This window comes from Mandrillus leucophaeus, unplaced genomic scaffold, assembly GCF_000951045.1.
Source record: "Mandrillus leucophaeus isolate KB7577 unplaced genomic scaffold, Mleu.le_1.0 Scaffold106, whole genome shotgun sequence".
NCBI lineage: Eukaryota > Metazoa > Chordata > Mammalia > Primates > Cercopithecidae > Mandrillus > Mandrillus leucophaeus.
Window position 1 is genome coordinate 1,075,367 of NW_012098765.1, and position 26,064 is coordinate 1,101,430.

Genomic DNA, 26,064 nt, shown 5'->3' on the forward strand with positions numbered 1-26,064 from the left:
AAAAAAAAAAAAAAAGAAAAAAAAATTCTCAAGCCAAACCAGAGGGAAGTCAGGGACCCTGGGGGAGGCCTCAGGGGGCCTCTCTGCCAGCCTGGGCTGCAGGTCAAGGGAGCTTCCCAGAGTGTACAGGGATGGCTGAGCCAAGTCAGGGGCCATGCTGTGGCGTCCACATAGACTAGTGCCAGGGAGTCATAGGCAGAGGAACCGGTACACAGGCAAGGCGGTGTGAGGGGCTGGGTCTGAGGCTGGTGTTGCTGCTGAGGTGGGGGCACTGGGAGCCCAGGCCACAGAGCCCACAGGCACCACCTCCTGACAGGCCCGGACGAGGCCACAGAAGGGCTGGTTCACATTCAGATTTATTCTGATCATCAAATTAATTCATGATAATTATAAACAAATGCAAAAAGGCATTCAGGAAAAAATTGGAATCAAATTACCCATAACCTCGCCATCCAGAAATAATCACGATTCATGCCTTGGTGGATTTTCTTGCAATTTCTCTCTCCTATTTGAAGTGTCTCTAGTGTAAAAAGTAGTTCATGGTAAAAGAGAATTCAAACAGCAAAGCTGAGCCCAGAGTAACAGATTAAATGTCCTTAGCCCTTGTTTCCTATGTCCCAGAGGAAACCATGGTTAACATCTTCTTATCCCCTCAAGAGACATCTTTTTGCGGGGAGTGGGGGCAGTGATAGGGTCTCAATCTGTCGCCCAGGATGAAGTGCAGTGGCACAATCACGGCTCACTGCAGCCTCCACCTCCTGGACTTAATCGATCCTCCTTCCTCAGGCCCCTAAGTAGCTGAGACTACAGGTATGCACCACCACACCTGGCTGATTTTTAAGGTTTTGTAGAGATGGGGTTTCGCTATGTTGCCCAGGCTAGTGTTTTATTTTTTGAGACAGAGTCTTGCTCTGTTACCCAGGCTGGAGTACAGGCGCACAATCTAGGCTCACTGTAACCTCCACTTCCTGGGTTCAAGCGATTCTCCTGCTTCAGCCTCCCGAGTAGCTAGAATTACAGGTGCATGCCACCACACCAAGCTAATTTTTGTATTTTTAGTAGAGATGGGGTTTCACCATATTAGCCAGGCTGGTCTTGATTTGCTGACCTGAAGTGATCCCGACACCTCGGCCTCCCAAAGTGCTGGGATTGCAGGCATGAGCCACCTTGCCCAGCCAGGACTTCAACTCCTGGGCTTAGGCAATCCTCCCACCTTGGCCTCCCAATTTGCTGGGATTACAGGTGTAAGCCACCATGCCTGGCCTCCCCAAGGCATCTTATGCATACACAATACACACACTGTCTCAGATACAGCCATCTGCTCCTTCCGAATCTTGTGCATCATGCTGGAAGCTGGGAGGCAGCTGTGAGCAGAGCAGGCACCATCCCTGTTCTCATGGGGCTGGAGAGACAGCCTTAAACAAGTTAACAGATACGTAATTACAAATTGTGATATATGCCCAGAAGAAAGCAGGTCGCTGCAATAGATAATAATGAGAGTCCTGCCCAGATGGGGTGGACATGGAAGGCCTCTCTGAAGGGAGGGAAGAAATATCTAACTTCCATCAGGGGCCAGGCACGGGGGCTCACGCCTGTAATCCCAGCATTTTGGGAGACCAAGGCGGGAGGATTGCTTGAGCCCAAGAGTTCAGGACCTGCCTGTACAACAAATTAAGACCTGGTCTCTACAGAAAAGTTTAAAAATTAGCAGGGCATGGTGGCACACACCTGTAGTCTCAGCAACTCGGGGGGCTGAAGCAGGAGGATCACTTGAGCCTGGGTGGTCAAGGCTGCCATGAGCCATGATGGTGCCACTGCCCTCAGCCTGGGAGATAGAGATCCGAGACCCTGTCTCAAACAAACAAACAAACAAAATAACTTCCATCAGAGGGCATTCCAGATATACCCAAAAGTAGAGCAAAGGCACAGTGGGCCCCTGCGCCTCCCTCCCAACTGCAGCGGCCATCAGCGCACGGCACACCTTGTTTCTTCCCCACCCCCTGGAACACACACTGGATTATGCTGATGCGCATTTAAGTCATCATTTCATCCATAAATATTTTAGGACGAGAAACCACTAGTTTGTGGAGAAGAGCACAATGCAGGGAACGAGAATATCAGGCGGGAGTGGCTCAGGCTCTTATTGCTACGCAAGAGCCATTAAAGCAATCAAAGCAGCCACACCGCAGGCAGCCTACCCCTCCCTCCCTCCCTCCCTCCCTCCCTCCCTCCCTTCCTCCCTTCCTCCCTTCCTTCCTTCCTTCCTTCTTCCCTCCCTCCCTTCCTTCCTTCCCTCCTCCTTTCCTTTCTTTCTTTTTTTTTTTTTTGACAAAGTCTTGCTCTGTTGTCAGGCTGGAGTGCAATGGCATGATCTCAACTCACTGCAACCTCCGCCTCCCAGCTTCAAGCAATTCTTCTGCCTCAGCCTCCCACGTAGCTGGAACTACAGGCGCACGCCACCACGCCCAGCTAATATTTTGTGTTTTGGTAGAGATGGGGTTTCACCATGTTGGCCATGATGGTCTCGATCTCCTGACCTCATGATCCACCCGCCTCAGCGTCCCAAAGTGCTGGGATTATAGGCGTGAGCCACCTCGCCTGGCCTGTTCTTTCTTAACGATTGACCTCTTTATTTATGGGCTAATCTTTTTACTTGTTCATTTATTTAGAGATAAGGTCTCACTCTGTTGCCCAGGCTGGAGTGCAACAGTGGTTTATTCATCCCTCACCTGTTGATGGACGTGAGATTGACTCTGGGTTTTGGCTGTGATGAGTGGTGCTATGATGAACATTCTTGTACTTGCTTTTTGCTGGGCATAAACAGTCCTCCTGTCTCTCGGGTATAAAACCTAAGAGTCAGATTACTGGGTCGGTGGGGTGGGGGTTGTTTGATAGAAACTCCCAAACCATCTTCCAGAGTGGTTATTTCCAGAATGTTTCGACAAAGGTGATGTGGTTGGATGTATGTGGAAAGGTGGGTGGGTGAGAGCCCTGGTGTGGAGATTTGCACCTGTAATCCCAGCACTTTGGGAGTCTGAGATGGAATCACGGCCCAGAAATTAGAGACAAGCCTGGGCAAAGTGGTGAGACCCTGTCTCTACTAAAAATACAAAAATTGGCTGGCCGTGGTGGTGCGTGCCTGTAGTTTCAGCTACACGGGAGGCTGAGGTGGGAGGATCACTTGAGCCTGGGAGTCGAGGTTGTAGTGAGCCCTGATCGTGCCACTGCCCTGCAGCCTGGGCAACAGAGTGAGACCCTGTCCCAAAAAGAAAAAAATGGTGGGTAGGCTAGGAGGTAGAAAAGGACGCTGGACGGGGGCGGAGGAGGAGCAGAGGGAGTGGAGCTCCCTGGCATGGGTGCCTGCTCTGAGCCCGCCCGTGCCACAGGCCGCCTGATCTTCGACAACCTGAAGAAGTCCATCGCCTACACCCTGACCAGCAACATCCCAGAGATCACGCCCTTCCTGCTGTTCATCATGGCCAACATCCCGCTGCCCCTGGGCACCATCACCATCCTCTGCATCGACCTGGGCACCGACATGGTGAGCCCTGGCGGCCACCCTTGGGGCCCAGAAGGGTGGAGTCCTCCCCTTCCCGGCTCACCTGGCCTCTTCCACCCAGGTCCCTGCCATCTCACTGGCATACGAGGCTGCTGAAAGTGACATCATGAAGAGACAGCCCAGGAACCCACGGACGGACAAGTTGGTCAATGAGAGACTCATCAGCATGGCCTATGGGCAGATCGGTGAGGCACCGGGGACTCCATCTCCTTACGGCCCAATGCCAGGCCTAGAGCAGTGCCTGGCCCACCGTGGGTGCTTGGGACCCTGACATTGACTCAGGGGAGCAGACGTGGACAGGACCAGCCAGTGAGCTATCTGAGGGCGGGGTCTGCACCCCATCCTTCTCCACCTCCTCCTCTCTGCTGCCGATGTGTGCAGAGCCCCAGAGGTGTGAAGCAGCCACACTTGGGGGCTGTCCCAGCAAGCAGAGGCTTCATGGCGGTGGTCCTAGGCCCAGGGAGGTCATTCCTGTGTTGGGAGCTCAAGCTGGGGATCCCCCAAGAATTCATGATGTTTAGGTGGCCTGGGTCGGGTGGGAGAGGGGCTCCGGGTTATCCCTCTGGGAGATCCCCCTCTCCAAAGCCCCTGTCCCAGGTGGCCCACCCATCTCAGGGCCTCACCACCAAGTGAGACCTCAGGTCGCCCTCTGGGAACCGGTGTCCAGATAACAGGGCCAGAGGGGCACACTTCCCTCTCCAAGGCGGCTTCTGGGCCCTCCGAGGTGCCCTGGGCTGGCTGCTGGCCCCGACCTGAGCCTCTCCTCTGCTTCCTCTCTCCTCCTTCCAGGAATGATCCAGGCTCTCGGTGGTTTCTTCTCTTACTTTGTGATCCTGGCAGAAAATGGCTTCTTGCCTGGCAACCTGGTGGGCATCCGGCTAAACTGGGATGACCGCACTGTCAACGACCTGGAGGACAGTTACGGGCAGCAGTGGGTGAGTGGGGCAGGGTGCTGTGTTCCTGCCCGGGGCGAGCTGTCCCAGCCATGCACGGCCACTTCCTACGATGGCTCCTCAGTCCCCCATGGCAGTGTCAAGGCCTTTGCTGGGCACTTGGGGCTTCCTGGATGCCCCTGCCCAGCCCATCTGGAGCCTTGTCTCCCACTGCCTGAGCTCTCTGCCCTGCCGGGCCTTCTTCCCTGCCTCTGTCTGTCCCTTCAAAGTCCAGCTGCTGTCTATCCTTGGGAGGACCACAGGGTCCTCATCCTCCTGGCCCCTGGTGGACGGTGAGGTCACCATTAACCTTTCTCCTTTCTTGTACATCTCCTGCCTCCTCCCTTGGGACCATGAGCCCGCAGAAGGAAGACACACCTGAGGCCCTGGGGACCCCATGCAGGATGGGGTGGGTCAAAGAGCACCAGAACGTCGGGGTGGCGGCTAGGGCTGCAGTGCCACTGACTGATGTCCCATGCCCCGGTCACCGCTCCTGCAGACATACGAGCAGAGGAAGGTGGTGGAGTTCACCTGCCACACAGCCTTCTTTGTGAGCATCGTAGTCGTCCAGTGGGCAGATCTGATCATCTGCAAGACCCGGAGGAACTCGGTCTTCCAGCAGGGCATGAAGTGAGAGCTGGGGGCACACGGCGGCTGTACAGCCATCCTTCCTGTCCGAGTGTCTGTCTGTCTATCTGTGTACTTCCTCTTGTGTCCTTGCTTTGGATTTTTGTTGTTTTGTTGAGGCAGGGTCTCATTCTGTCACCCAGACTGGAGTTCAGTGGTGCAATCATACATAGGTCACTGCAGCCTCGACCTCCTGGGCTCAAGTGAGCCTCCCACCTCAGGCTCCTGTGTAGCTGAGACTACAGGCATGCACCATCATATATGGCTAATTTTTATTTATGTATGTATGTATTTATTTATTTATTTATTTATTTGTTTGTTTGCTTATTTATTTAGAGACAGAGTCTTGCTCTGTTGCCCAGGCTGGAGTGCAGTGGCACGATCTTGGCTCACTGCAACCTCCACCTCCCGGGTTCAAGCGATTCTCATGCCTCAGCCTCCCAAGTAGCTGGGATTACAGGTGTGCACCACCAGGCTCGGCTAATTTTTTGTATGTTTAGTAGAGTTTTGCCATGTTGCCCAGGCTGGTCTCAAACTCCTGAGCTCAGGCAATCCACCCGCCCCAGCCTCCCAGAGTGTTAGGATTACAAATGTGAGCCACCATGCCCAGCCCATTTTGGGTTTTGCCACTGCACTGATTTTCTCTCAAGGGATCCTGTGTGTCCTTGATTCTCTCTCAGCCTGTGTGTGTGGTGGAGGTGCTCCTGTCCTTTTCTTTTCATACCAGTGCTTCTCTGTGTCTGTCCCTGTCTCTGTGTCTGTATCTGTCCCTGTCTTTGTGTCTGTCCCTGTCTGTGTCTGTCTCTGTGTCTGTCCCTATCTCTGTGTCTGTCCTGATCTCTGTGTCTGTCCACCTCTGTGTCTGTCTCTGTGTCTGTCCCTGTCTCTGTGTCTGTCTCTGTGTCCCTGTCTTTCTGTCTCTTTCTGTGTCACCATTGCTCTGCCTCTTTGTCTCTCACTGTTGGGGCATGTCTCCCCATCTCCGTCTCTCTTCCTGTGTCTCTGCCTCTGTCTCTGTGTCTGTGCTGCTGTCTCTGGGTGTCTGCACTGTGCCTCTCCCTGTCTCTGCGGGGTGGCATGTGCAGGGTGGGTGCTCTCTGGGCCCAGCCCTGCCCTTCTGTGCCTCCAGGAACAAGATCCTGATCTTCGGGCTGTTTGAGGAGACGGCCCTGGCTGCCTTCCTGTCCTACTGTCCCGGCATGGATGTGGCCCTGCGCATGTACCCTCTCAAGTGAGTGCCCTGCTGCCCCCAGCCCTGCCCACACCAGCACCTGCCACGGAGCCTTCCCTTAGACTCAGTCTGAACCTCAGGCCCCACCTCCCCTGGTGTCCCCCTGCAGTCCCCATTCTGATGCCCCCAAGTCTCCCCCATGGGCTGCTCCTACCACGGGTTACTCCGCAGACCCCAGGCCCCAGCCCTACCCAGGGCACCCTCCACCTGTGAGCACGAAGGGTCCTGGGAGACTGCCCCACCGCGTCCCCGCCACGTCCCCTCCTGTCCCCTGAAGCTCTGCCTCTCGTTAGGGCCCCGCACTCAAGCCCTCCTGCTCTCCCCTCCACAGGCCCAGCTGGTGGTTCTGTGCCTTCCCCTACAGTTTCCTCATCTTCGTCTACGACGAAATCCGCAAACTCATCCTGCGCAGGAACCCAGGGGGTGAGGGGGCTCGGCAAAGCGGCCAAGGGGGGCGGGGGACAGCAGGGTCTCAGGCGGCTGGTCCCAGGCTCCCCTCGCCCTGCTGGATGGCTCTGCCGCCCAGTTCCCACTCTTCTCTCTCTTCCCATCTCTCCAGGCCTCCGCTCTGTCTTCTCACAGGTCTCTGTCTGTGTGGTTTCCTTGTCTCTCTCCCTCTCTGTCCCTCTCTCTGCTGGGTGGCTCACCTTGCCTATCTCTCTCCATCTCTTACTCTGTCTCTTTCTTTCCTCCTTTGTCTCTCCAGGTTGGGTGGAGAAGGAAACCTACTACTGACCTCAGCCCCACCACATCGCCCGTCTCTTCCCTGTCCCCCAAGCCCAGGACCGCCCCTGCCAGTCCCCCCCATTTTGTATTCTGCGGGGAGGAGCCCTCTCTCCCCATGGCCCCACCTTGGCCCCCACCCCCTCCACTATCTCCTGACACCCCTACTCTGGCTGGCTTCTCTCCCCTGCCCCCTGCCTCTCTCCTCTCTCTTTTCTGTGTCAGTTTCTCTCCCTTTCCTCACCCCTCTATCCGTTCCTCCGGCCCCAGCCACCTCCCTGGGCTCTTTTTTACTCCCTTTCAGCCCCTCGGCTGATGCTGTCTCTGGTTCTGGACAATTATCAAATATATCAGTGGGGAGAGAGAAGCAGTGTGTGTGTCGTGCCTGCTTTCTGGACAGGGACTGTGGCCGGGATGGCCGGGATGGCATCCCCTCTGCTGGGGCGCGTTGCCAGGCGATTCTCAAAACCTCAGGAACTTAGCCTGGCACTGGCTTGAAAGTCACCGAATCTCAGAGCCATCTAATCACGGAGTTTTCAACTCCACGAAACTCAGAGCAGCTTGAATTCGCCCGGCGATGGGATTGTGGAATCAGAACAGGGGAAAGGGAGGGGAAGCAGATGTGGGATGGTGACTGGGAGCCTCTCCTATAGGAGTAGGACCCAGGGGACACAATGCTGATGATGATGGTGATGACAGCGATTCACTGAGTGCCCGCTATGTGCTCTGCCCACTTCTAAGCACTCTGCACAAGGTGCACATTAAATATGCACAGAGAGGCCGGGCGTGGTGGCTCAAGCCTGTAATCCCAGCACTTTGGGAGGCCGAGACGGGCGGATCACGAGGTCAGGAGATCGAGACCATCCTGGCTAACACGGTGAAACCCCGTCTCTACTAAAAAATACAAAAAACTAGCCGGGCGAGGTGGCGGGGGCCTGTAGTCCCAGCTACTCTGGAGGCTGAGGCAGGAGAATGGCGTGAACCCGGGAGGCGGAGCTTGCAGTGAGCTGAGATCCGGCCACTGCACTCCAGCCTGGGCGACAGAGCCAGACTCCGTCTCAAAAAAAAAAAATAAATAAATAAATAAATAAATATGCACAGAGAGGAGAAGTGATTTGCACACAGCTAAGAAGAGACACATCTGGGATTTGAACCAAGGCTGTCCAAAGTTCTAGGTCACTACGCTATTCTCTCATTTTATTGAGATGAACTTTCATACAGTGCAGTGCACACATCTTAAGGCTACAGCTCAATGATTTTAAAGTTGCATCTGCAGGCCAGGTGCCGTGGCTCCTGCCTGTAATCCCAGCCCTTTGGGAGGCCCAGGAGGGCAGGTCACTTGAGGTCAGGAGTACGAGACCAGCCTGGCCAACATGGTGAAACCCTGTCTCTACTACAAATACAAAATATAGCCAGGCATGGTGGCACTCACCTATAATCCCAGCTACTTGGGAGGCTGAGGCAGGAGAATGGTGTGAACCTGAGAGGCGGAGTTTGCAGTGAGCCAAGATCGCGCTACTGCACTCCAGCCTGGGCGACAAAGCGAGACTCTGTCTCAAAAAAAATAAAAAATGAAAAATAAAAATTGCTGGGCATGGTGGCGCATGCCTGTAATCCCAGCTACTCGGGAGGCAGAGGCAGGTGAATTGCTTGAACCCGGGAGGCAGAGGTTGAGTGAGACTCCGTCTCAGGAAAAAAAAAGAAAAAAAAAAGTTGCATCTGCAAAGCTACCACCCAGATCAAGGCATAGAACCTTTCCCTCCATCCAGAAAGTTCACTGGAGCCCCTCCAGTCGCCTCCCCTCCAGAGGCAAGAGCTGATCTGGTTTCTGTCACCACACATCAGTTGTGCCTGTTCTTGAGCTTCGTACAAACGAAACCTTACAGCATGTCATCTCTGTGTCTGGCTCCTTGTTCTCAGCATTATGTCTATAGGAGTCATCCATATTGTCACCTGTATCTATGGCCCCTTCCTTATCATTCCATAACACAACTTGTCTATTCTCCTGTTGAGGGACTTTGGGGTTTCCAGTTTGGGGCTATTACAATTGGTGCTGCTAGGGACAGGAACATTCTAGTCATGTCGTTTTTTGTTTTTTGTTTTTTTTGAAACGGAGTCTTGCTTTGTCGCCCAGGCTGGAGTGCAGTGGCACCATCTCAGCTCACTGCAGCCTTCACCTCCTGGGTTCAAGTGATTCTCCTGCCTCAGCCTCCCAAGTAGCTGGGACTACAGGTGCCTGCCACCACGCCTGGCTAGTTTTTGCATTTTTAGTAGAGACTGGGTTTTGCCATGTTGGCCAGGCTGGTCTCGAACTCCTGACCTCAAGTGATCCACCCACCAACACGGTGAAACCATCTCTACTAAAAATACAAAAACTAGCCGGGTGTGGTGGCAGGCACCTGTAATCCCAGCTACTCAGGAGGCTGAGGCAGGAGAATCACTGGAACCTGGGAGGTGGAGGTTGCAGTGAGCCGAGGTCATGCCCCTGCACTTCAGCCTGGGTGACAGAGTGAAACCCCATCTAAAAAGAAAAAAACAAAACAGACTGGGTGCGGTGGTTCATGCCTGTAATCACAGCACTTTGGGAGGCTGAGGCAGGCAGATCACCTGAGGTTGGGAGTTCGAGACCAGCCTGACCAATATAGAGAAACCCTGTCTCTACTAAAAATACAAAATTAGCTGAGCGTGGTGGCACATGCCTGTAATCCCAGCTACTTGGGAGGCTGGGGCAGAAGAATTGCTTGAACCTGGGAAGCGGAGGTTCCAGCAAGCTGAGATCGCGCCATTGCACTCCAGCCTGGGCAAGAATGAAACTCTGTCTCAAAAAAAACCAAAAGTGATCCACCCACCTCAGCCTCCTAAAGTGCTGAGATCACAGGCACGAGCCACCGCATCCAGCCCTCTAGTTGTGTCTTTTTTTTTTTTTTTTTTTTTTTGAGACAGAATCTTGCTCTGTCGCCAGGCTGGGGTGCAGTGGCACGATCTCGGCTCACTGAAATCTCTGCCTCCTGGGTTCAAGTGATTTCCCTGCCTCAGGCTCCCGAGTAGCTGGGACTATAGGCACGCACCACCACGCCCAGCTAATTTTTGTGTTTTTAATAGAGATGGGGTTTCACCACGTTGGTCAGGCTGGTTTCGAACTCCTGACCTTGTGATCTGCCCACCTTGGCCTCCCAAAGTGCTGGGATTACAGGCGTGAGCCACCGCGCCCGGTCCTCTAGTTGTGTCTTTTAATGACAGATGTGCATTCTGTTGGGTACGCACGTGCCTGGAAGTGGAATCGCTGGTTCATGGGATAGACTATGTTTAGCTTTCATGGACGCTGCCAGACCTTTTCCAAAGTTCGAGTGCCATTCTGCGTCCAACAGCATAAGGAAGCAGCAGCTGCTCCACATCCCCTCTCCACTGGGAATTGTCAGTCCTTTTCATTTTCATTTTCGCCACCTTGGTGGGGCAGCGAATCCATTTCTCTCAAGGCAGTCTTCCTAACACAGCCCAGGGAGGCAAGTCGGAGGAGGGGCTGGGGCCAGGCCTGGGCCTACCTGCCTTCCAGTGCCAGTGTCTGGGTGGCCGGGATGCTGAGCGCAAGTGTGAGTGGGTGAGTGTGCAAGTGCATGTACACACCCACCGCACAAGACAATGGCTGAGGGAGAAGCTTCCAAATCTGAGGGGGAAAGGCAGTTGGAGGGCAGTGGCCACGTGCGCTGGACACCCCTCATGACCCCAGGGTACAGTCTGATCCCGGTAGGGGCTGCATGAGCCCAGACCTCTCCTAGGAAACCCACAAATACTGCTTTATCTATCTGGTGCAGGGGAAGAGACGCTCCCATAGACATGTGGGGAGACTGAGGCCCAGAGAGGGGAGGGCCTTCCTTGAGGTCACACAGCAGGGACAGTGACCCCAGGTTTCTAGCTGAATGCACTAAGGTCTTCCTGCTCTCCCAGCACCACTTCCTTGGGGATCCCAGGAGGCAGGGAGGAGGCCTCAGGCTGGAGGGATCCATTTTTTTTTTTTTTTTTTTGAGACAGGGTCTCATTCTGTCGCCCAGGCTGGAGTACAGTGGCACAGTCACAGCTCACTGCAACCTCTGCCTCCTGGGTTCAAGTGACTCTCCTGACTCAGCCTTCCCAGTAGCTGGGATTACATGCGCGCACCATCACACCCAGCTAATTTTTTTTTTTTTTTTTGTATGTTTAGTAAAGATGGGGTTTCACCATGTCGGGCAGGCTGCTCTCGAACTCCTGGCCTTAAGTGATCCGCCCACCTTGGCCTCCCAAAGTGCTGGGATTACAGGCATGAGCCACCATACCCTGCCTGGAACTCACAGTCTTCTTGGGTGTTCCCTCATCTCCCAGCACACCACCCACCTACTCCCCTAATTCAGGGCCCATCTGCCAAAGGCCCCTTCTCTCAGGGACCCCATCTCTCACCATCTCTCATGATGTATCTGCCTCAGGCCCTCCTCTCCCACATTGCCCCTGTGTCCAGGCCCCATCTCCTGAAATTCCCTTATTCAAAGTCCCCCCCCCGACCCTCCCACTCCTAGGGCCCCTCCTGCAATGTCCTTGCCCCTCAGACTCCACTGTCCCCCACCCCATCTCCCACCATGGCCCATGCTGTTCGACGCCTCCAGGCCTCTGCCGCTATGTTCTCCGCTCAGAACAAAGACCAGTGGGTTTTGGAATGAAATTGCTTTCATTCAGTTCCTATAAGGAAACCCAATAGCTCTCATAACAAAAGTTAATCCTGGATCTCCCACAGCCGGCCATGGAAGAGGCAGCTGGAGCTCTGTCCCAATTCTATTCTCCAAGCTCTGTCTTTCCATGGAGGTTCTTCCAAGGGCTACCTCTGCTGCTCTGGCCCTTTGAATTCAGGTGCTGCTCCCCTATTCCTGCTCAGGGGCAATCGTGCAATTGCACTCCTCATTTGGCGTTTTGTTTTGAGATAGGGTCTCACTCTGTCGCCCAGGTTGAAGTGCAGTGGCACGCTCTTGGCTCACTGCAACCTCCGCCTCCTGGGTTCAAATGATTCTCCTGCCTCAGCCTCCCAAGTAGCTGGGATTACAGGCATGTGTATTTTTTTTTAGTGGAGATGGGCTTTCGCCATGTTGGCCAGGCTGGTCTTGAACTCCTGACCTCAAGTGATCCGCCCACCTGGGCCTCCCATAAGTGCTGGGATTACAGGTGTGAGACACCACACCCGGCCCCGCAGTCAAAGGAGTAGGATTTTCAAGTTTGAATCCTAGTTAGAAAACCTGATTCCAGGCCAGGTGCGATGGCTCACGCCTGTAATCCCAGCACTTTGGGAGGCTGAGGCTTAGGTGGGCGAATCACGAGGTCGGAGTTCAAGACCAGCCTGACCAACGTGGTGAAACCCCGTCTCTACTGAAAATACAAAAATTAGCCAGGCATGGTGGCACGCACCTGTAATCCCAGCTACTTAGGAGGCCGAGGCAGGAGAATCGCTTGAACCCAGGAGGCGGAGGTTGCAATGAGCAGACATTGTGCCACTGCACTCCAGCTGGAACAACAGAGCGAAACTCCGTCTCAAAAATGAAAAAGAAAACCCGATTCCACTAAAAGCCTGGGGGTGACAAAGAGGAAATAAATAGTAACTAGCCAATCTGATCTTCAAAGTGTAACTCTTCCATCTTCAGTGTGGGGCCCTTGCAAAGGGCTTCCCTGCCTATTGCGCCACCAGCCCCTTGGACAGGGCCATCTTCCCCCCACCTCCTGGGAACGCCTTCCAGCAGGCTTCCAAGCACAAACCCTGAAGTGCCGTAGATCTTGGAAGACAAGACCTGGGCCTAAAAGAGTCACTTGGGGCCAGGCACAGTGGCTCATGCCTGTAATCCCAGCACATTGGGAGGCTGAGGTGGACGAATCCCAAGGTCAGGAGTTCGAGACCAACCTAGCCAACATGGTGAAACCCCGTCTTTACTAAAAATACAAAAAATTAGCTGGGCACAGTGGTGCACGCCTGTAATCCCAGCTAGTTGGGAGGCCGAGGCAGGAAAATCGCTTGAACTCAGGAGGCAGAGGTTGCAGTGAGCCGAGATTGTGCCATTGTACTCCAGCCTGGGCAACAAGAGTGAGACTCCATCCCAGAAAAACCCACAAAACTTCCCAACCTTTTCTCTTTCCCAATTTCACTCCCTCCTGTCCAAAGGTGTGTGTGTTTGCAGGTTGGGGGGGGGGGGATGCGGAGGTGTCCCTAGTCCCAACTCATTCATCTTTGGGACTCCACAAAGTGGGGCAGGGGGCAACCTCAGATACCCCTCCAGCAACCATGACCCACTCACTAGCCTCAATCTCATGAGGAAGGAATCAATTCCCACAAACTCTCTAAATCTTTCTATTCAAAATGTGGTCCATGGACCAGCGGCATCAGCATCACCTGGGAACTCAGAAATGCGAATTGTGGGCTCCACCCCAGACTTGATGAATGAGAACATCTGGGGTGGGGCCCAGGAGTCTGTTTTAGCAAGCCCTCTAGTTGTTTTTTTATGCCCTCTAGAGTCAGAACGACAGCTCTGCACGGTCCCCATTGTGCCCTGCCTGGGAGAGTACACAACACCCTCTTCTGCCATTAGAGCTCCCATAACGCCCTCGCTCCTGACAGCGCACCTGCACCCTCCTGAAACTACAGGTCCCACAATGCCCAGAGATGCGCGCCGTCACTTTCTGGGATTATATCTCCCAAGGTGTCTTGCGAGTCAGACCGCCATCATGGCGCCCACCCTCCCAGCCACCGTCAGGACTACAACTCCCACAATGATCGGCGGCAGAACTACAGTCCCCAGCTGCTCCCGAGCGGCGCCACGTCGACTCCGCTGGGTGGGGCCGGCCTCGGGCGGGGCCGGCGGGGTCTGCAGAGTACCGGGCTGGTTACAGCAGCTCTACCCCTCACGACGCAGACATGGCAGCCCAGAAGGACCAGCAGAAAGATGTCGAGGCGGAAGGGCTGAGCGCCACGTGAGCGAGCCGGCTCTAGGCCCTCGGACCCGAGGCCCGGGAGTCCGGGACCCCGGCCCCCTCCTCCCTCGAGTGCCCGGAGTCCCAACCCCGAGACGCACAAGTGCTGGCCCCGGTCTCCTCTAATGGGACCCTGGCGTCTGGGCCCCTACCCCCCTCCCCGCCTGCGATTCAGTAATCTGGGGTCCCGGGAGGGAGTCCAAGCCCCCTTAAACCCCTTCTTTTGCGGGGGTCTGAGGCTCCATCCCGGTCCACCACTGACCCGGCCCCACCCCTCGCAGGACCCTGCTGCCGAAGCTGATTCCCTCCGGTGCAGGCCGGGAGTGGCTGGAGCGGCGCCGCGCGACTATCCGGCCGTGGGGCACCTTCGTGGACCAGCAGCGTTTCTCACGGCCCCGCAACCTGGGCGAGCTGTGCCAGCGCCTCGTACGCAACGTGGAGTACTACCAGAGCAACTATGTGTTCGTGTTCCTGGGCCTCATCCTGTACTGCGTGTGAGTGCATCCCGGGCCCTGCACCCGCACTAGCCCCGACCGGGTGGACCCCTCCTCTCACAGCTCAGGCCCCGCCCTTCAGCGCCCGGGCCCTCCTCTCACCACCCAGGCCCCGCTCCTACCGCCCAGGCCCCTCCCCTCACCGCCCAGGCCCCTCCTCTCATCGCCCAGGCCGGCCCCGCCCCCAAGGATTGGCTCTGCTAGACCTACTTTGTCACCAAAGGGCCAGGTCCCTACCCCACCATCACCCTGGCCAGGATGCAGTGTGACTGAATGTTACCTGGCCCTCCCTGGTCTCCAGAATGTAGCTTGCCTCCCGCCGGTGGAGAAGGCCAGGGCTCCCTGGCTGGCCAGCCCCAGCTGCCTAACCGCTGCCTCCCTGCACTCCTCCTCCAGGGTGACGTCCCCTATGTTGCTGGTGGCTCTGGCTGTCTTTTTCGGCGCCTGTTACATTCTCTATCTGCGCACCTTGCAGTCCAAGCTTGTGCTTTTTGGTGAGAAACCCCCTGCCCAGATGAATCCTTGGTCCCTCGAATCTTGGTCTTTTGGAATGCAAACCTCAGACCCCAAATCCAAGTCCTTCAAAACCCAAGTCCGCCCAAGCCTAGATGTACACTAGATCCCCCAAACCTGATCCTTTAAAAATCTCAGACACAACCGATGCTCCCATCGAGTCTCAGCCCCCTCAAATTGCTATTCTTCAAACCTAGGCTCCACCTGGCTGCTGTGCCTTAAACCTACTCCTCTTCAAACCACATAACTCCTCCCCTCTCTCCTCCCCTTGCCGCTTTCTGCGGCAAGCATCAGCTGCAGGTGCCCACACTGGACACCAGGTGGCGAACTTGCACTGGTCTAGATCTGTTCCCGTTTCTTTTCCTGCTTTCTGGGATGTGACCAGAAAGAACTTGGAACTTGGGGAAGCTGAGGAGTGTGTTTCATGTGGTTCCCAGACTAGTACCAAGGACCACTGGGAGAACAAAATGCCAGGGGAAATTCCCCCCAGGGGAAAATCAAGGTTTGGAGTAGGGTCAGGGAGTTGGGATTGGGCAGTCAGGTAGACCTGAAGGCCAGGCTCTTCAGGGGCCTGCAAGTTATGTGCATGACGGGCTTAGGGGGAGGGAGCGCCCGAAGCACAGGCACCAGAGCATGCAGACCCCATCCCTGAGACTTCTATGAGAAGCCTGAAGTTGGTATTTTTATGTGAAATCATTCACTTTGCCAGCCACAAATCACATCCTTGTAAAACATCTCAAAACAAACACACATCCACAGGTCAGATTTGGCCCTTGGGCCACCAGTTTGAGACCCCTGGTCTGCGTGAGGGTTGCAGCAGGAGAGCCCTAGTCTAGGGAGCAGGAAGCTGGGATCCCAGGAACTTCCTGGAGGATGTGGGGCAGAGGGCAGAGCGTGGGGCTGAGGCAGGCGAGGACGGTGTGCTGTGTTCTGGAGGGCAGTGAGGACACCAGGGGAGCAGGGTGACCCCAGGACCTGGAGGGCCTTGGCATGAGGAGTTTGGATTTGATCCCGAGGACCTGAAGCTTATACAGATTGTTGGGGGGCAGCAGGGGTTACTCTGGGAGAGGGCATGAAGGGTCGGAACAGCGCCCCAATGCCATCTGCTTTCAGGCCGAGAGGTGAGCCCAGCACATCAGTACGCTCTGGCTGGAGGCATCTCCTTCCCCTTCTTCTGGCTGGCTGGTGCGGGCTCGGCCGTCTTCTGGGTGCTGGGTGAGTACAGGGTCTGAGCAGCTGGGGTGGATGGTGGGGGCCAGGTACAGGAGCATGGCCCTGAGCTGCCGGCTTTCCTGCAGGAGCCACCCTGGTGGTCATCGGCTCCCATGCTGCCTTCCACCAGATTGAGGCTGTGGACGGGGAGGAGCTGCAGATGGAACCCGTGTGAGGTGTCTTCCGGGACCTGCCAGCCTCCCGGGCCAGCTGCCCCGCCCCTGCCTACTCCTGTCCTGCACAGCTCTGCTGCTCGGGCCCATAGTGCCGTCCCATCACAAGCCCGGGGAGGGATCCCGCCTTTGAAAATAAAGCTGTTACGGGTGTCATTCAGGAAATACTCCCCTAGCATCTTCTGTGGGTCTCTATGGGTGCAGCTGGGAATACTGTGCAGATCAGGGTTGGGGTGGAACCTGGGGTGTGGGCAAGATGATAAGGTAAACAGGTAAAATATTAATGGGATGCCCAATGGTGGTGAGTGCTGAGGAGGAGAAAAGAGTTGAGAAGGACAGTGTGCCGGGGGTCCCCGAGACCACCCCCGGGTTTGATGGTTCTCTAGGACTTGGGAATCAGCACCCCAGGTTTGATGGTTCTCTAGGACTTGGGAATCAGACAGCACCCCAGGTTTGATGGTTCTCTAGGACTTGGGAGTCAGAGCACCCCAGGTTTGATGGTTCTCTAGGACTTGGGAATCAGAGAGCACCCCACGTTTGATGGTTCTCTAGGACTCGGGACTCAGTATGCAATTGCACTGATAGCTCTGATTTACTCTCATCAAAGGATATGGAGCCAAGTCAGCCAAAAGAAAAGGTACATGGAGTGAACTCAGGAAACCAGGCATGCACTTCCACAGGCCACACCTGATTCCTCCAGCAGTGGATCATGGTGACATGTGTGAAATGTCAGCCAGGGACACTCTGATCCTAGCCTCAGCGCCCTCGGTTTCATGGGGGCAGCTACAAGAGCACCTTCTCTCCAACACATACCAAAATGCCAGGCTCCCAGAAAGAAGGCCTGTGCCTGCACAAACAGCCTAGATAGACGCAGCGAGCCCCTCTATCAGGAAGTGATAAGACCCCTCCTGACACCCAAGTTCCCAGCCAAGGACCAGCTGTGCACCCAGGCCTGTCTAAAGACAGCAGTCTGGGGTAGAACCTGCCAGGTTAACTCTTTTCTGCACAGAGAAAAGTTCTGGAGTGAGTTGCAAGTTAAAGAGGGTGACCAGAAAAGGCCTCCCTGATGTGACATTCACCAAAGACCTAAACTGAGAGAGGGAGCAGCCCAGATCCTTTGGAGGAAGAATAATTGGGGCAGAGGAAGCCACAGGGGCATAGCCCAGGAGATGGCAGCAGCCGGGAGGCTCGAGGGCAGCCAGGAGGCGGGTGTGGCTGGGGCAGATAAGCGAAAGGGACAGAGGGGGAGGCCAGGGAGCCTTGTGGGCCACGGTGAGGGCTCTGGGTTTACTCTGCATGAGATGAAAGACATACAGTTTGCTTTTGTGAGATGGGTTTTCCTTTGTTTCCCAGGCTGGTCTCAAATTCCTGGGCTCAAGTGATTCTCCCCCTGCAGCCTCCCAAAGTTCTGGGAGTACTGGTGTGAGCCACTATGTCCAGCCCAGTTTGCTTCTTGCCTTTTCTTTTTTGAGACAGAGTCTCACTTTATGGCCCAGGATGGAGTGCAGTGGCGTGACCACCACTCACTGCAACATCTACCTCTGGGGCTCAAGTGATCCTCCCGCCTCAGCCTCCTGAGCAGCTGGGATCACAGGTGCACGCCACCACGCCCAGCTGATTTTTTAAAAAGTTTTCGTTAGACGAGAGTCTCACTATGTTGCCTGGCCTGGTTTCAAACTCCTGGGCTGAAGCAATCCTCCTGCCTCAGCCTCTCAAAGTGCTGGGATTACAGGCATGAGCCACCGTGCTGGGTCCAGTTTGCCTTTCATCATGAGGTGAAGACTGCCACGTGGTAGCAGTAACAAAAGAGAAACATACTTGGGAGGGAAAGTGCCAGGCAGATGAATACAAGGGAGGTGGCTGAGAGGGCCTGAGAAGTGATTTTATTTTTTATTTTTATTTATTTTTTTGAGATGGAGTCTGTCTGTGTCTCCCAGGCTGGAGTACAATGGCACAATCTCGGCTCACTGTAACCTCCACCTCCCAGATTCAAGCTGTTCTGCCTCAGTCTCCCGAGTAGCTGGGATTACAGGTGCCCACCAACAGGCCTGACTAATTTTTGCATTTTTATTTTTTAATTTTTTTGAGACGGAGTTTCGCTCTTGTTGCCCAGGCTGGAGTGCAATGGTGCGATCTCGGCTCACTGCAACCTCCACCTCCCGGGTTCAAGTGATTCTCCTGCCTCAGCCTCCCAAGTAGCTGGGATTACAGGCGCCCACCACCACGACTGGCTAATTTTTTTGTATTTTTACTAGAAACGGGGTTTCACTATGTTGCCCAGGCTGGTCTCGAACTCCTGACCTCAGGTGATCCACCCACCTTGGCCTCCCAAAGTGCTGGGATTATAGGCCTGACCCACCGTGCCTGACCAATGACTTTAGATAGGGGTGGTCCGGGAGGGCTTTCTGAGGAAACGCAAGAAGAGCTGTGGGTGGAGTTTCCCAAGAAGAGGGCCAGCAAATGCCAAGGCCTCTGGGACGCAGCCCCCAGCCTCTCCAACCTCGTGTCTCCTCAGCGAAACCCACCTACTCATCGTTGATGCAGCACATTGGTGCTCACCCAGGGCCCGCTGATGCCCAATGTTGTTCTGGAATTCTCCTGTCAGATATGGTGGCCAGCCACATGCGGCTGCCTCAAACACAGCTGGTCCAAACTGACACATGCTATGAGTGTGAAATGCACACCAGACTTCAAAGATTTAGTGTGAAAATGGAGTAAAATATCTCATTAATAATTTTTATAGGCTGGGCATGGGGGCTCACACCTATAATCCCAGCACTTTTGGGAGGCTGAGGCAGGCAGATCACTTGAGGCCAGGAGTTTTAGACCAGCCTGGCCAATATGGTGAAACCCTGTGTCTACTAAAAGTACAAAAATTGACCAGGCACGGTGGCTCACACCTGTAATCCTAGCACTTTGGGAGACTGAGACAGGTGGATCATGAGGTCAGGAGTTCAAGACCAGCCTGGCCAAGATGGTGAAGCCCCGTCTCTACTAAAAATACAAAAAAAATTGGCCGGGCATGGTGGCGGTCGACTGTAATTCCAGCTACTTGGGAGGCTGAGGCAGAGAATTGCTTGAACCCAGGGGCAGAGGTTTCAGTGAGTCGAGATTGCGCCACTGCACTCCAGCCTAAGCAACAGAGCAGGACTCCATCTCAAAAAAAAGGACGAAAATTAACCGGGCGTGGTGGCACCCGCCTGTAATCCCAGCTGCTTGGGAGGTTAAGGAAGGAGAATTGTTTCAACCTGGGAGGCAGAGGTTGCAGTGAGCCAAGATTGTGCCACTGCACTCCAGCCTGGGTAACAGAGAAAGACTCTGTCTCAATAATAATAATTTTTATGTTGATTATGTTGGAAGGATAATTTATTGATATAGTGGATTAAATTATTATTCATTTCACCTTTTGTTTTTTACTTTTAAAAACATGATTAAGGAGCCGGGCACAGTGGCTCACGCCTGTAATCTCGGCACTTTGGGAGGCTGAGGCAGGTGGATCATGAGGTCAGGAGATCGAGACTATCCTGGCTAACATGGTGAAACCCCGTCTCTACTAAAAAATACAAAAAGTTAGCCGGGCATGGTGGCAGGCGCCTGTAGTCCCAGCTACTCGGCGGGAGAATGGCGTGAACACGGGAGGCGGAGCTTGCAGTGAGCCGAGATCGTGCCACTGCACTCCAGCCTGGGCGACAGAGCAAGACTCTGGCTCAAAACAAACAAACAAAAAAACCATTATTAAGCCTGGGCACCGTGGCTCACGCCAGTATAATCCTAACACCTTGGGAAGCGTAGGTGGGAGGATTGCATGAGCCCAAGAGTTTGAGACCAGCCTGGATAACACAACGAGACCTCCATCTCTGCCAAAAAGTTGAACAGTTATTTGGGCATGGTAGTGTGGGCCTGTAGTCCCAACTACTTGGGAGGCTGAGGTGGGAGGATCACTTGAGCCCAGGAGTTCAATCCTACAGTGAGCCATGACTGTGCCATTGCACTCAGCCTGGGCAACATAGAGAGACCCCATCTCTTCAAAAAAAACAAACAAACAACAGTTGCTGGGTGTGGTGGCTCATGCCTATAATCCCAGCACTCTGGGAAGCCAAGGTGGGTGGACTGCATGAGCTCAGAACTTCAAGACCAGCCTGGGCAACATGGCAACACCCAGGCAACACCCTATCTCTACAAAAAATACAAAAACTAGCCAGGCATGGTGGCGCATGCCTGTGGTCCCAGCTACTGGGGAGGCAGAGGTGGGAGGATTGCTTGAGCCCAGAAGGTCAAGGCTACAGTGGGCCGAGACTGCACCACCACTGCACTCCAGCCTGGGTGACAGAGCGAGACCCTATCTCAAAAAAAAGGTGGGGGCGGGGGCGGGGCGGGGTGCAGATTAAATAGAAAATTGCGGCCAGGCGCTGTGGCTTACACCTGTAATCCCAGCACTTTGGGAGGCCAAGACGGGTGGATCATGGGGTCAGGAAATCGAGACCATCCTGGCTAACACGGTGAAACCCCATCTCTACTAAAAATGCAAAAACTAGCTGGGCGTGTGGTGGGCGCCTGTAATCCCAGCTGTTCGGGAGGCTGAGGCGGGAGAATGGCGTGAACCCAGGAGGTGGAGCTTGCAGTGAGCTCAGATCACGCCACTGCACTCCACCCTGGGCTACAGAGCGAGACTCTGTCTCAAAAAAAAAAAAAAAAAAAAAAAAGAAAATTGCAAGTTAGCCCGGGCTTGATGGCTCACTCCTGTAATCCTAGCACTTTGCAAGGTCGATCATGAGGTCAGGAGATCGAGACTATCCTGGCTAACATGGTGAAACCCTGTCTCTACTAAAAAATACAAAAAATTAGCTGGGTGCAGTGGCAGGCGCCTGTAGTCCCAGCTACTCGGTGGGAGAATGGCGTGAACCTGGGAGGCCGAGGTGGGCGGATCACCTGAGGTCAGGAGTTTGAAACCAGCCTGGCCAACATGGCGAAATGCTGTCTCTACTAAAAATACAAAAATTAGCCCGGTATGGTGGCGTGTACCTATAATCCCAGCTACTCGGGAGGCTGAGGCAGGAGAATCGCTTGAACCTGGGGGGCGGAGGTTGCAGTGAGCCAAGGTCGTGCCACTGCACTCCAATCTGGGTGACAGAGGGAGACTCCCTAGAAAAAAAAAAAATGTAAGTCACCTCTATGGCTTATATTCTGTTTTATTGGACACACTGGCTTGCTTAGATGCTGGGGAAATGGCAGTGCCGGAAACAGATAAGGCCCTGCCATCTGGGAGCTCATATTCAGTGGGAGACGTGCAGGAAACACAAATAAAACCACCAACAATCAGGACACTCAGAGAGGGGTAAACGCTCCAGAGCCAAACAAACTGGAGAGCTGCTCAGCGCGCAGGGCCTTGCTGGGGACTGAGGGGCCGCTTGCCCCCTGGTGCAGGTCTGTCTCGGAGAAGAGTGTTGGAGCCAGAGGGAATAGCAAGTGCAGAGGCCCTGAGGTCAGATCTGCTCAATAACAGGGCGGTGCCCCTGGTCAGCCCCAGAGACCATGCTGGGGAGGATACTGGGGGCCAGATCACATAGGACCTGTGGGCCATGGTAAGGTCTTTGGATTTTGCCTTAAAATGTGAAACTATAGAAGGACATTGAATAGGGAAGAGGCAGGGTCTGGTGAGAATGTTAGAAATATCCCTCTGGAGGCTGGGCGCGGTGGCTCACACCGGTAATCCCAGCACTTTGGGAGGCTGAGGCTGGAGGATTGCTTTGGCCCAGGAGTTTGAGACGAGCCTGAGTAACATGGCGAAACCCCGTCTCTACTAAAAATACAAAAATTAGCGGGGCGTGGTGGCACACACCTGTGGTGCCAGCTACTGAGGAGGCTGAGGTGGGAGAATCGCCTAAGCACAGAATGCAGAGGCTGCACTGAGCAGAGATCATGCCACTGCACTCCAGCCTGGGCAACCAGAGTGAGATCTTGTCTCAAAAAGAAAAAAAAGAGGCCGGGCGTGGTGGCTCATGCCTGTAATCCCAGCACTTTGGGAGGCCGAGGCGGGCGGATCACAAGGTCAGGAGATTGAGACTACGGTGAAACCCCGTCTCTACTAAAAATACAAAAAATTAGTGGGGCGTGGTGGGCGCCTGTAGTCCCAGCTACTTGGGAGGCTGAGGCAGGAGAATGACGTGAACCCAGGAGGCGGAGCTTGCAGTGAGCCGAGATCACGCCACTGCACTCCAGCCTGGGGGACAGAGCCAGACTCCATCTCAAAAAAAAAAAAAAAAAAAAAGAAAGAAAGAAAGAAAAGAAGAAGGAGGAGGAGGAGGAGGAGGAGAGGAAAGGAGGGGGGAAAAGGGAAGGGAAAAAGAAAAGGAAAAGAGGGGAAGGGAGAGGAAAGGAGGGAAGGGGAGGGGAGGGGAGGGGCGGAGAAGGGAGGAGAGGGGAAGGGAAGGGGAAGGGAAGGGTGGGGAGGAGAGGGTTATCCCTCTGAGGTGTGGCGGATGGGCTGGAGGGAGGGAGACCAGGGAGGATGATCCTAACAGGGGAAGATGGGGCAGGGAATGGGGTGGAGAGGCGGGACAGGGAAGAGTGATTCAGGAGGTTGAAGGACAGGCCTTGGTGGCAGACCTGCGTGGGAGGTGAGGGGGAGGAAGCAGGAAGACCCCCAGGCTTCAGACTTCCCACAATGGGAAGACCAGGGGGAGCCCGGGTGTCTTGACTCCACACAGGAGTGCACTTCCAGAATCTGCCACCAGAGGGCGGTCAAGTGCTTCTGTCAGGGAGGGAGCTAGAGATGGACTCCTGGGGGATCAGGCAGGGTGGAGACCTGGGGTGCCCCCAGCCAAGTCAGGTCACCTGGGTAGGTGGCCAGGGTTCCAATCCCAATTTTGGAGCAGCAGAGGGTGTTTGTTGACCTCAATGCCAGTATTCCCTGGGGGAGACTGCGTGTCCGTGCCAATGTTGGTGGGTGGATGCTAGGTCCAGTCTACATCGCTGGGTTTGCAGTGAATATGGTCGAGATGCTTTGCTTGGAGGCTACTGATGCCAAGGACCCAAGGACCCAGCTCTGAGATCACGGAGGCAGCAGGCTAGAGCTGCGGGTCAGGGGGAGGTTGATACTCAGGTCAAAGGCTTATTCTGAAGGCAACTGGCTACAGGTCTCAAATTCTGGTGTTGAGTTATTGAGATGCTGAGACCAGAAGCTTCCATCTGGGGTGATCAAGATTAGGGTCCCAGGGTCAGACGTGGTGGTTCATGCAATGTTGTTCATGTAATTCCAACATTTTGGAAGGCCAAGACCAGAAGCTTCCATCTGGGGGGATCAAGACTAGGGTCCTGGGGCAGGACACGGTGGTTCATGCCTGTAATTCCAGCACTTTGGAAGTCCAAAACACTTGAACCCAGGAGTTCAAGATCAGCCTGGGCGACATAGTGAGACTCCATCAAAAAAATGAAAACCTGCCAGACGCGGTAGCTCACGCCTGTAATCCCAGCCTGGCCAACATGGTGAAACCTGTCTCTACTCAAAATGAAAAAAAAAAAAAAAATTATCCGGGCATGGTGGCACACGCTTGTAATCCCAGCTACTCGGGAGACTGAGGCAGGAGAATCACTTGAACCCAGGAGGTGGAGGTTGCAGTGATCTGAGATTGTGCCATTGCACTCTAGCCTAGGCGAAAGAGCGCGAGACTCCATCTCCAGAAAAAATAATAAATAAACTAAATAAAAATAAACTAGCTGGGCATGGTGGCATATACCTCTAGTCCCAGCTAGTCCCGCCAAGGCAGGAGGATCCCTTGAGGGCAGGGGTTCAAAACTAGCCTGGGCAACATAGTGAGACCCCATCTCTACAACAAAAAACAAAAAAAATTAGCTGGGCACGGTGGCAACTGCCTGCAGTCCCAGCTATTCAAAAGGCTGAGGGAGGACCTCTTGAGCCCAGGAGTTTGAGGCTGAAGCGAGCCATGATTGCACCACTGCACTCCAGCCTAGGTGACAGAGCAAGACCCTGTCTCAAAAAAATAAAACCTAGTTTGGGGGCAAATGGTTGGTTGTGGTAGTCAAGATGCATTGTTTATGGGTGACTAACACTGAGGACTCAGATTCTCACTTTGACAAGATGGATGCTGGGGCTCAAGATCCTGACAGAGCAAGACTCTGTCTCGAGAAAAAATACATTAATTAATTAATAAAAATAAAAACCAAAACACTAGGGTACCATTTCTCTGTCTCTCCTGAACAACCTTGAGATTCGAGGTTTGTTTTGGGGTAGGAGAAATTGGAGGGCTTGGTGTTTCATCAAGGGGACAGAGACCAAAGGTCTTGTCTATTTTGGTGACAGTCTGGGATCCAGCTGGCTGGTTGGAAGTGACAGATTGGGAATCTGGTTGTCTTGTTTGGTGGCATTGCCTGGGGTCCAGTTTCTGATTTGGGGTAACAGTAATTGGAGATCTGTTTGGGAGGCTGAGGTGGGAGGATTGCTTGAAGCCAGGAGTTTGAAAGCAGCTTGGGTAAAGTAAATGAGGTCCCATCTCTACAAAAAAAATGAAAAATTAGCTGGGCATGGTGGTGCATGCCTGTCGTCCCAGCTACTTGGGAGGCTGAGACGGGAGGATCACTTGAGTCCAAGAGTTTGACGCTGCAGTGAGCTAGGATCATGACACTTCACTCCAGCCTCGGAGACCCTGTCTTTAAAAAAGAAAATGAGGTCAGTTCTCAAAAAAATAAATTTTTTTTGAAACAGACTCTCGCTCCGTCACTCAGGCTGGAGTGCAGTGGCGCAATCTCTGCTCATTGCAACCGCCGCCTCCTGGGTTCAAGCGATTCTCCTGCCTCAGCCTCCCAAGTAGCTGGGACTACAGGCGCCCGCCACCATGCCTGGCTAATTTTTTGTATTTTTAGTAGAGACGGGGTTTCACCACGTTGGCCAGAATGGAGTCAATCTTCTGACCTCGTGATCCGCCTGCCTCGGCCTCCCAAAGTGCTGGGATTACAGGTGTGAGCCACCGTGTTCGGCCTTATTTTATTTTTTTAGACAGAGTCTAACTGTGTCACCCAGGCTGGAGTGCAGTGGTGCGATCTCAGCTCACTGCAACCTCCACCTCCTGGGTTCAAGCGATTCTCTTGCCTCAACTTCTCAAGTAGCTGGGATTACAGGCACCCGCCATAACACCTGGCTAATTTTGTACTTTTAGCAGAGAAAAGGTTTCACCATGTTGATCAGGCTGGTCTCAAAATCCTAACCTCAAGTGACCTGCCTGCCTTGGTCTCCCAAAGTGCGGGGATTACAGGCCCGAACCACCACACCCAGCCTATTTTATTTAGTTTTATTTTATTTTTATTTTATTTTTGAGACAGGGTCGTACTCTGTTGCCCAAGCTGGAGTGAGGTAGCATGATCATGGCTCACTGTGGCCTTGACCTCCCTGGGCTCAGATCCCACCTAGGCCTCCTGGGACTGCAGGCACGTGCCGCCATGCCCAGCTAATTTGTTTTGTTTTGTTTTGTTTTGATAGAGACAGGGTCCCACTATGTTGCCTAAACTGATCTCGAACTCCTGGGCTCATCCACTTGCCAATTTGTGGTGACAGTTTAGATCTCGTTGTCTATTTTGATGTGCCAGACATTACTTATCCATACCATGTTTG

At 54.1% G+C, this 26,064-nt stretch overlaps 2 protein-coding genes across 4 annotated transcripts in view; both read left to right on the forward strand.

Annotated features, from left to right (window-relative positions):
- ATP1A3 (ATPase, Na+/K+ transporting, alpha 3 polypeptide) overlaps positions 1 to 7,439 on the forward strand; it is a 44,751-nt gene extending 37,312 nt beyond the window's left edge. The window contains 7 exon segments of the mRNA XM_011984124.1: positions 3,387 to 3,541; positions 3,621 to 3,744; positions 4,349 to 4,494; positions 4,991 to 5,121; positions 6,248 to 6,349; positions 6,681 to 6,772; positions 7,056 to 7,439. Coding sequence (XP_011839514.1) covers positions 3,387 to 3,541; positions 3,621 to 3,744; positions 4,349 to 4,494; positions 4,991 to 5,121; positions 6,248 to 6,349; positions 6,681 to 6,772; positions 7,056 to 7,084 — 779 coding nt within the window. The 3' untranslated portion in view covers positions 7,085 to 7,439.
- A 6,474-nt stretch (positions 7,440 to 13,913) lies between these two features.
- Positions 13,914 to 16,604, forward strand: RABAC1 (Rab acceptor 1 (prenylated)). Of its 3 annotated transcripts, none has more exons than XM_011983085.1 (5): positions 13,914 to 14,047; positions 14,329 to 14,541; positions 14,938 to 15,035; positions 16,168 to 16,269; positions 16,353 to 16,604. In XM_011983085.1, exons 1-5 carry the CDS (start codon positions 13,992 to 13,994, stop codon positions 16,439 to 16,441), a joined length of 558 nt encoding a protein of 185 aa, XP_011838475.1. In that variant the 5' UTR covers positions 13,914 to 13,991; the 3' UTR covers positions 16,442 to 16,604. The 3 variants fall into 3 exon arrangements, with proteins under 3 accessions (XP_011838475.1, XP_011838481.1, XP_011838492.1); XM_011983091.1 differs by having other exon boundaries at positions 16,397 to 16,595; XM_011983102.1 differs by lacking the exon at positions 16,168 to 16,269 and having other exon boundaries at positions 13,934 to 14,047.
- The last annotated feature ends 9,460 nt before the right edge of the window (positions 16,605 to 26,064 follow it).